The sequence below is a fragment of the Chenopodium album genome, chromosome 1 (genome assembly GCF_948465745.1).
Source record: "Chenopodium album chromosome 1, dcCheAlbu1.1, whole genome shotgun sequence".
NCBI lineage: Eukaryota > Viridiplantae > Streptophyta > Magnoliopsida > Caryophyllales > Amaranthaceae > Chenopodium > Chenopodium album.
The window spans coordinates 6465863-6477143 of record NC_137834.1 but is presented as its reverse complement, the minus strand read 5'-3'; the positions used below and the strand labels follow the sequence as shown (position 1 = coordinate 6477143).

The 11281-nt window shown below is 36.6% G+C and overlaps 1 protein-coding gene across 1 annotated transcript; it reads right to left on the bottom strand.

The window, feature by feature from the left end:
* Positions 1 to 8303: 8303 nt before the first annotated feature.
* LOC145640229 (21 kDa seed protein-like) lies at positions 8304 to 9109 on the bottom strand. The gene has a single exon (XM_081691552.1). The coding sequence runs from the start codon at positions 9050 to 9052 to the stop codon at positions 8492 to 8494; it is 561 nt and encodes a 186-aa protein (XP_081547678.1). The 5' UTR covers positions 9053 to 9109; the 3' UTR covers positions 8304 to 8491.
* Between the last annotated feature and the right edge of the window lie 2172 nt (positions 9110 to 11281).

The following is an 11281-nucleotide window of genomic DNA, read 5'->3' as shown; positions in this document are numbered from 1 at the left end:
CGCTACAACTAAAATGTTGGCGCCAAGCTCTGGCCCCTGACGTTACTTCCCACATGCCTCAGCAGCTTTCTGTGCTCAATAAAATCATCCAGTTTTGCGCGGTGTTATTTCAGTCCTAGTTGTGAAAGACATTTCTAAAATTTCCTACGTGTAAAATCCTATGTTTTTGACTCATTACGGATGGTCTTTCCAATGAGAACCTTTTTATGCATATGACAATAATGTTAATCAAAATTACGCACATGAAATACTTAGAACTTTTCGAGTCTCATCCACTCATTCTAGATCATTGCCGAAACAAATTCAGGAATTAAAATAGAAATCCTCCCCAGTGGAGTCGCCAAAAACTGTAGGGAATAATTCAAGCCTTTAAAATCCCACTAGCTTGAACCCCACTGTGATCATACACTAAAGTACGGTGGCGTCCAAAAGGGAAGAAGATAGAGCAAAAGAGTCGCCAACAAGTTTTTAAGGAACTTGTAAACCGTTCACGAGGTGAAGGTTACACCCCTTAACGATCCAAGAGATCGTCAACTCCATAAGGTCATGAACCAAATAAGGGTTCGGGGATGAAGGTACAAATCCAACCTAAAAGAGATTGAACCTGCCCTAATAATAGGCCTCTACTTTATTCTGCTCGTATTCATGTGCGCTTTCTGACTAACATGCAATCAATAGGATTAACCCTAAACCTGTTTATCTATGTTGGTTGAAAATTAATGCACAAATAAACTATTATTGGCGATCACTTGAATTATAATCAAAGTTAACCTAACAAGATTATTAATTATCTTATTAAGCGTGATTGCAAGTACAAATTCCCTTTAAACATGCAATAAAAGGTGATCAAGCAATAAAATAAAATAATATGCATATCAAGCAACATAATAAATAATCAACATCATTAATAATAATATTAATCATAATCCATAATAATAATCATGTTAAAGCATAGCAAGATCCTAGGCATGATACTAACAAGATTAATAACAAACCCTAGCATGTCACTAAACAATAAAAATCAAATCTTTAACCCTAACATGATACTAACATGAATTAATATTAGGAAGAATATAGGAAGCATCGTACTTTTAATCATACTTAATATTAAAGTTACCCTAGACATGATACTAGGAATATCATAACAACAATATAAACATGATATCTACATCATAATATCAATTAAAACCAATAAAGTACTTACTTGGATGCCTCGTACCTCTTTCTAATAACAAAATACACACGTTAGTAACTTCAAGGAAAATAATTATCAAAACAATTAAATTAAATAATTGAAGTAGAGATTAGGGACCAAACCCTCAGAAATTAAAACCTTTCACGTCTAGGGCGAAGGCAACTTCGAATATGGCTAGGTGTTTCTAGATCTTGTGAATGCGGAATTTTGTATTAAAAAGCAAGAAAGAATGCTAAAGAATTAATATTATTGAAAATTGATGAATGAATGAGATGAATGAATTGCGAATGAAGAGAATTAATGAATGGTAATTGATAATTGGTAATTCGTGAATGAAGAGAGTTGATGAGAGTTGGTAATTAGTGAATGTTGGTGAATGAAAATGGAGTTTTTGATACGATATTTATAGAGAAAATCATCCAAAAAAGATAATTTAACAAAACAGAGTCTGAAGATCGAAAACAACATTGGCGCCAGCCTTGGCTAGTTGGCGCCAGCACCAGTGGCTAGCGCCAGGCGCCAATGGCTAGCGCATGGCGCCAATCCTGGTTCCAGGCGCCAAGGCCTGGGGTTGGACGCCAAACTGTTTTTCAACGCGTTTTCGAAAATCTGATAAATTTCCCGTACTGGAAGATAAAATAATATAATTTCATCGAAAATGCTATTTGATCTTGATTAAAACTCTGAAGAGTCCTAATTGAATTAGGAATGAAAAGAACCTTCTAGGATGTTCTAGAAGACTAAAACCATTCCTAATTGCATTAGGAATGATAAATTATATTAGGCCCTCCCCTAGATCATTGGGCCGTACATAAAGCTCAAACCGGGCCCAGTTTAGTAAATTGGCCATAACTTCCTCAATATTCATCGGAATTGGGCTTATAATATATCGTTGGAAAGGTCTTTGCAAGCCCCATCCAACTACACCACTATTGGACCCATATCATGGACCAACCAAACTGGATTGGATGTTTTTTCTTAAAATAAAGTTTTCAAAATCAGGGAGAAGAGAAAAGAAATAAAACTTTCCGCTACACTAGACCTTTCCACACTTTCGTTTCATTCGATTATGATTCGACGTGAAAGGCACTCATCACCGGGTTTGGTTTTGGGGAGACACAAATGGGTGTCTACAGAAGCCCCCACTTTGACTGAGTTTGGAGAAACGCAAGTTCCGAAAACGAAAGTCAAAGTAACGATAGGGACGGAGAATGATTCAGAACGTTCTGCAATCCTAAATCACTCTTGTAACGCCGATACCTGCAAAACTAGCATTAGTTAAACAGATAAAAGAGTTAAGAAACGCGTATCTTGCACCGTCGAGCACACGTCTCTGAAAGTAACCGATTGTTGCTGCTTCCTTGTTGTTTTGATGACCTTCTGCAAGCTAGAGAATGCCAACCCGCTTGAAAACCGCTACGCCTGTAACTGCTTCCAAATTTGGAAGATTGCTTCGCCTGAAACGATCCCCCGTTGTAATGATAATATTCCGCGTCCAAGGGAATATCATCGAAGATTATTTTTCTCGAAACAATCCTAAGTTGTTTGTGACAACTCTCCACAGTCTAGGGAACGCCACCTTGCTGTTTCGATGTTCACTCGTCTCTGAACAAAGAGCTTCTTTTTGATATGTTTACCAATTTCCGCTGTGATAGTCTTCGAAAAGATCACTGCTTCTTAATGTTTGCTATGCCAGTACATCGGCGCTTCCGTTGCTTTAAACCTATATGTCGGTGCTTTTGCTGTGATGACAATCCTCTTTTCTTTAGGAATAGTTGCCAACACAACTCTTGTATGATGTATGACAATCCGATTTAGGGAAAGTTGTCAATGCCATGTAACAATCCATCTTTGGAAATGTTGTCACGATGAAGCGACAATCCGTACCTCGGAAAATTTGCCAAAATCCAATTTTTGGAAAAGTTGCCAATGCTTCGTAACAATCTTTCATAAGAACTTTGCTACGATCGACAATCCACATCTTGGAATATAACTCTTGAAAGCAATCCACCTTGGAAATTTGCCAACGCTATGCGACAATCCTTTTAGGAAAATATTGCCACAATTGACAATCCGCGCCTTGGAACATTTGCGAAAAAGAGTCGACCGACAATCCACTTCGGGAAAATTTGCCACTTGCTGAAATGAATGACAATCCACGTTGAGGAACTTTTGCCGAAATTTATGATGAGTAGAGACCTACGAAAATCCTTTGGGAAATTTTGCCATAAGGAACTGGGTGTATGACAATCCAATTTCGGAAAACTTGCCAGCGATGACAATCCGAACTTGGAAAAAATTGCCAAACAAAGAAGGAGCACGACAATCCACGCTTGGAAACTTTGCCAGAGATGACAATCCAATCTTGGAAAAATTGTCGTTGAAGAAGATGCACGACAATCCATTTTTGGAAATATTGTCAGTTGGGGATGACAATCCAATTTTTGGAAAACTTTGTCATTTAATAAGAATGCGCGACAATCCATATTTGGAAATATTGTCGTTTAAGTGCTTGCTTTTGAACCAATTGTAATGAGCCAGTGTTTTAGGCGCTTAAGCTAAGTGAGACGATTTTTTGTCAGGTCAATCACTTACTACGATTGTAATCAAACTGACTACTTAATCATGTCAAATTGCTTATAGGGGCTAACTGGCGTACCAAGGAACCCGAAATTGCTGTATGAAGTCGAAATCACCTTTCTGAGAGGCTTCGAGCTCTGTCGTTGCTGAAATATCTCTGGCGCCAGGAATTGACTCTGTCGCTGAACACTGTGATAGGGTCTTCCCTGTTCTGCTGCACCTGTATGTATTTTGACTATAGAACTTTGCAAATATTTAATTATCTTAGGGTTGACCTAAGGCTTAAAATTATCTTAGGGTTGACCTAAGGTTTAATGTTGCTTGACTCATCGACTTGACACGACTCAAGGTATAAACTTGACTCGATATGATTGACTGACTTGAGGTTGACTCGAATCAAAGTAACATGACACATGTGACTCGTGACCCGTGTGTGCATTGTAATGTGATCGTGCGACTCGAAAAAATGAAAAAAAGCAAAAAAATTTCCGTCAATTTTGTGGAGGGTACCGACTTTCTCCCGAAAAAGAAAGACGTGAAAAAGAAAATCAAAAGTTTGAAGATGCATGTTGAATGAGCTTAGTCAAATGTTGTTTGATACTATCTCTCAAGGTTCAAGGATTAATTCATCCTAGGCTATCTCAACTGTTGACTCCATGATGAAAGTATTTGGGTAACTTAGGCACGGAGGCTAAGCACTTCATACTTCGTGATGCAATGACAATTATGAGTGATTTTGACGAAGCATGCTTCAGCGTTAAGATTTCATGACAAAGGGTTCCTAAAGGAAATATATTTGGTCATGTATCTGTGCAGTGTGTGATAGTGACACTAAAGCTAGGCCACAAGAGCTAAGTGTGTGGAAAAATACATTATTGAAAAGAGTCAAATGGTGGTGACTCTTAGGCTAGGTAAGCTAATAATGTAGGGATCAAGCCCCCAAGTCTAGCTCTAAATGAATAGGGATGAGCATTGGAGATTCCTTGATATGATCATGGTGTAAGTGTGTGAATGTGAATATGAATGCATGTTTATTACGGCCGCACCTCGATGTGAGGTTGCCTACGTATCCGTTAGGAATCAGGCCGAACGTAGCTCTAGCCAAACCTCGCACAAGTGTGTGTATACCTCAAAAAGGTCTTTTAAGGGTTGTAACGTGGTTAGGATAAAGGCTAAAGAAGAAGGGGATAAAGGCTCAAGACCCTAGATAAGCCCCCAAGGTGTGCAACCTTGCTTTTGAATCTTTGTATTTTTATGCTTGAGGATTTTAACTCTTTTTTAGCTCTTTCTTTTGTTTTAGAATCTATTTTATTTTTATAAGTGTGGACAATCCCGATCATGCGGTCTATCACTCACTTGGCATTCATGTTTCTCAGGCACGGTACCGAGCACTCGATAAGAGACGCAATCTGAGACGTGTTCTTATCGAAGATATTTTCATATCAAAGACATTGGAACACTTGCCCTTTTGTACACTTGTTTTCGTTTTTTATTATTGCTTATTTTTTGCTATTTCTTTCTTTTGAATTTGCTCAAGCTTTCTTTAGAATTGCATAAGTTGCACGTCATCCCATCCCAAGGTTAGGTAGATATAGGTTGAAAAAAGAAGGGTCTATCGTTAGACGAGGCTCAAAGTGGTTTATGAAGAAAGGATTGTATAATTAAAGGGCGAAAGGAGATATGATGTGGCTACAAGGGTTGCCTTAAATCATTGGTATACCTTGTGCTTAATTCGACAAATAAACTATTATTGGCGATCACTTGAATTATAATCAAAGTTAACCTAACAAGATTATTAATTATCTTATTAAGCGTGATTGCAAGTACAAATTCCCTTTAAACATGCAATAAAAGGTGATCAAGCAATAAAATAAAATAATATGCATATCAAGCAACATAATAAATAATCAACATCATTAATAATAATATTAATCATAATCCATAATAATAATCATGTTAAAGCATAGCAAGATCCTAGGCATGATACTAACAAGATTAATAACAAACCCTAGCATGTCACTAAACAATAAAAATCAAATCTTTAACCCTAACATGATACTAACATGAATTAATATTAGGAAGAATATAGGAAGCATCGTACTTTTAATCATACTTAATATTAAAGTTACCCTAGACATGATACTAGGAATATCATAACAACAATATAAACATGATATCTACATCATAATATCAATTAAAACCAATAAAGTACTTACTTGGATGCCTCGTACCTCTTTCTAATAACAAAATACACACGTTAGTAACTTCAAGGAAAATAATTATCAAAACAATTAAATTAAATAATTGAAGTAGAGATTAGGGACCAAACCCTCAGAAATTAAAACCTTTCACGTCTAGGGCGAAGGCAACTTCGAATATGGCTAGGTGTTTCTAGATCTTGTGAATGCGGAATTTTGTATTAAAAAGCAAGAAAGAATGCTAAAGAATTAATATTATTGAAAATTGATGAATGAATGAGATGAATGAATTGCGAATGAAGAGAATTAATGAATGGTAATTGATAATTGGTAATTCGTGAATGAAGAGAATTGATGAGAATTGATGAGAGTTGGTAATTAGTGAATGTTGGTGAATGAAAACGGAGTTTTTGATACGATATTTATAGAGAAAATCATCAAAAAAGATAATTTAACAAAACAGAGTCTGAAGATCGCAAAACAACATTGGCGTCAGCCCTGGCTAGTTGGCGCCAGCACCAGTGGCTAGCGCCAGGCGCCAATGGCTAGCGCCTGGCGCCAATCCTGGTTCCAGGCGCCAAGGCCTGGGGTTGGACGCCAAACTGTTTTTCAACGCGTTTTCGAAAATCTGATAAATTTCCCGTACTGGAAGATAAAATAATATAATTTCATCGAAAATGCTATTTGATCTTGATTAAAACTCTGAAGAGTCCTAATTGAATTAGGAATGAAAAGAACCTTCTAAGATGTTCTAGAAGACTAAAACCATTCCTAATTGCATTAGGAATGATAAATTATATTAGGCCCTCCCCTAGATCATTGGGCCGTACATAAAGCTCAAACCGGACCCAGTTTAGTAAATTGGTCATAACTTCCTCAATATTCATCGGAATTGGGCTTATAATATATCGTTGGAAAGGTCTTTGCAAGCCCCATCCAACTACACCACTATTGGACCCATATCATGGACCAACCAAACTGGATTGACTGTTTTTTCTTAAAATAAAGTTTTCAAAATCAGGGAGAAGAGAAAAGAAATGAAACTTTCCGCTACACTAGACCTTTCCACACTTCGTTTCATTCGATTATGATTCGACGTGAAAGGCACTCATCACCGGGTTTGGTTTTGAGGAGACACAAATGGGTGTCTACACGGAGTAAAATAATATTGAAGACCTTCAAACAGTGAAATGGAAAATTTGAGATGTAAAGAATATTTGATAGAGAATAAATATACAGAAAATTTGTAAGTATTAAATCTTTTAATTCCATGGAAATTTGTTTAATTAATTTATAGTGGAAAATACGTAAGTATATTTTTTTTTGGTGCACAAAATATGTAAGTATATGGGATAGATAATCCATCTTCTGAAAAATAAATTTGGGAAGGAAGATGAATCAGAAAAAACAAAGGTAAGGATAAATTAAATTGATTTCATAAATAAAAAAAATTATACGTGTAACATTAAATTGAATGGGAGAATTTATTTGGAATTATCTATTTCCCAAAATTGAAGGAGCTATTTTCTAGGAGATGATTAAATGTGATTGAAGTTTCAAGGGAATTGCTCCATAATTAATCCATGCGCTTACAATGTACAGTATATACTTAAATTGTTTAAATTTTTTTTTAGACTTGCATTAGCATACGTGGGCTTCAAAATTTGGGGCCTGGGCGAGCGCCCTACCTGCCCTGGTCCAAATACGGCCCTGGTTATAGAATTGTAAAGGTCATTGTATAGAAATGTATAGAACATTCAGTTAAAATTAAAAGAACATGTTATAGAATATTAAATAATGTTCTTTATCTTCATGTTCTTTGATTGTTAGTATAATGTACTTTTACTTGTGACATAATGTTAATTGTTTATTTTGAAATATTCTGTGAATTTTGTCTTTAGAATATGGTGGTTGAATAAAAATAATGTTCATTACACTAAATTATCATTATAGGTGATCAAAAATTCAGGTCGGGCCGGGCCTTAACATGATATCTCTTGCCCAAACCCGGAAAATATAGCGGGTTTTTTGGGCTTTTTTCGGGTCGGATTTGGATTTTCAACTAAAAATGCATTTTTAGGCTTGCCCAAATTAAACCCGCCTTTGGGTTGGATCGGGCCGGGCTAAAGTTAACCACCTCTAATTATTATGTTCTTTATATATATATATATATATATATATATATATATATATATATATATATATATATATATATATATATATATATATATATATATATATATAACATAAAGTTTGATTTTTTTTTTTTTTTTTTTTTTTACAAAATAGTTATAGTTCAATTTATGATAATGTTTGGTTGATGTGGGGTCGGAAATAAATTTCATAGGCATTCACAATTCATTAGAATTTAATTTCTACATTAAATTTGCTAGAAATTAGCTAAATCATAGGAATTTTGAATTATCAACACATATTTTTTCAATTTTCCCATTTTTTTTTGGTTTAACCAAACAATACTACTTAGTATGTCATAATTTAAAGAAGGATGGTCTTACCTTTATTTTATTTCAACGTAGAGACGATTTTCACTCCTCTGAGAACTATCAGTAACAGTAGATGTGGCAAAACAGTAAACTATCTTGTATGATGAAGGTCCAAAAGCTTGCTCGATCTTGAACCAATCGGCCTTATTCGAGGCGTTTCCGATAACTCCGTTGGTAGTTAAGTAGAATACTTTACCATTGGTTTCTAGCTGCCACACCCCTTGGTTTCTGCAGACGTAGCTTGGTCCGAAGGCAATGTTGACGTCTTCGCCAAGAGTTAGCTGCGTTTGTGATGGGTCTGCAGGATGGAAACTTACGGGGCTACCTTGTTTAGTCCAGCTAAAAAACTGCCCTACGTACCAAGGGCAAATGCCATCGTAAAGATCGGGTTCAGCTGTTAAGCCACCGCGGCCTGCTGCTCCCCTGCCTGAAGTTAGGACGTAGTATTGTGAGCCTGCTTCGAGGGGGTTCTCGTCCGTGTCTAGGACGGGAGAGGCCGCGGTGGCCGTGGGAGGAGAGAGAATGAGGAGGGTAACAAGGATGGTTGATGATGACAGGATAAGGCGATGTCCCATTTTTAGATTTATCTGGAAGGATAAGGAAGTGTTTTATTTATTTGTATCATGCGGCATGTAATATGGAATGGTAACCTACCCTCACTCCCACTTTTTCTTTAGAGTTTTAAGAATGTACGAGTACTACTTCCGTTGTACTTACTACATTCATTATTTGTTGCACAATTAAGGTAATTAATTAGTTGTGCAATACTTGTCAAGTAGCTGTCCTCCACAAATATATTTAGTCTCTGTCCAATTTGTCCACACAGAAGTATTCAATTATTGCTCAATAATTTCCGAAGAAGGCCAAGTTTTATCGGGCATAAACTTATAACATGTCCATCTAACTCGGATTAACAGTCTTATTTTGAAAATGAAGGGGGCAGAGGGTTAGAGAATCCCTATCTTAAATTATCTCTTTCTTAGTAGAGTTCGATTTTACAACCTCATAGTTGAAAAATGCAAATTTTCTTATTAGAATTGGTCCCAAAGTTCAGTTTGGGACACACATGCATACAAATATACTTCGTATCATCGTATGTCGTACATGGTTACATCCATTAAATGATTTATCTGTATGGCCTACCGCTACCACCCATATATTGGCACCACATCTCACAAGAAACAAATTCACAAATCACAATGGGCATAAAGACATTAACATTATATATGGAGTAATATGTTTGTTTTAATTAAAGGAAAATTTGTCAAAAATAACACCACCTTTAAGCGGTCTTCCCTAAATAACACCACCTTTTGATTATTCCACAATAACACCACCTTTGATACACATCTGCCAAAAATAAAACATGACCGGTTGGTAACCTATTTAAAAGGTTACATGTGACACGTGTCACACTATCAATGGTCAATTTTTTTAACAATTTTTTTAAAAAAAGAAAAACCTAATTTTTTTTTTTAAAAAAAAAACCTTAAAATTAAAAATAAAAATAAAATAAAAATAAAAGAAAATCCGTCCCACCACGGCACCACCACCATCTACCAGGCTGCCACCACCGCCGGCGCCTGAAACCCCTCCCCCGTGCCGGCTTAACCATTTCGCCGGTCGTCTGCACCCCCTTCCCCCCCTTAACCCACCACCAAAAGGTCGAAAACCCTTAAACCACTCGATTTTGGGGTTTTAGGGTTTTTGGATGGTGGTTCAAAGGGGAAAGGAAGTGGAGACGGCCGGTGGGGGGGGGGGGCGAAGTGGTTTCGCCGACACAAGGGAGGGGCTTTGGCTGGCGGCCGGTGAGGGGAGGGGGGTTTTCGAGGGGAGGGAGAAGGATTTTAGGGTCGAGGAAGGTGGTTCAGGGGAAGAGGAGGGGCTGGGTGGTCGGGCACTCAGGCTGGGTGGTCACGCCGGTTATGAACTCTGGTCGTCGGTGGTGGTGGCAGCCCTGGCAGGTGGTTGTGGGGTTGCCGCCGTTAAGGGTAGGAGCTTTCCCTTTTTTCATTTTTTTTTAAAAAAATTAGATTTTTTAAAGTTTTCTAATTTAAGTTTTTTTTTTAAAAAAAAAATTAACCAATCACACATGTGACATGTGTCAATTGTAACCTGAAAAACAGGTTATAGGTTTTTTGTTCTATTTTTGGCAGATGTGTATCAAAGGTGGTGTTATTGTGGAATAATCAAAAGGTGGTGTTATTTAGGGCAGACCGCTTAAAGGTGGTGTTATTTTTGACAAATTTTCCTTAATTAAATTTTTATTTTATTTTAATTCAATATCAATTTATGTAGAAAGTTTATTTTTAGTTGACACATTTCTTTTTATACATTTCTTTTTATGCATTCCATATAATTAAATTTGCAAGTTACAGAATGCAAAAAGACATAAACAATATATTACCTCCGTTTCTAAAAGTTCCACTCACCTACTATTCATAGGGTCAAAATAAAATAACTTTGACCACACATTTAGGCCTTGTTTGGTTGACATGGGAATTAAATTCCCATAGGAAATTGTATTTCATGGGAAGTTATTTCCCTCATGAAATTCCTAGGAATTTCCTAAATTTGTTTGGTTGGCAATGTGGGAATTTAGAAATCCCATGAATTTTGATTGACCTAGGGGGGACTAGGTAATTTACTTCCCTTGTTTTGTAGGAAGTTGAAATTCCCATGAATTTCCACTTCCCTCATTTTTGCTTTTTTGTGTCAACCAAACAACTCCTCAATTTCTCAAATCCCATGAATTTTCACTTCCCCCATTTTACTTTGTCAACTAAACAACCCCTTAAAGACTT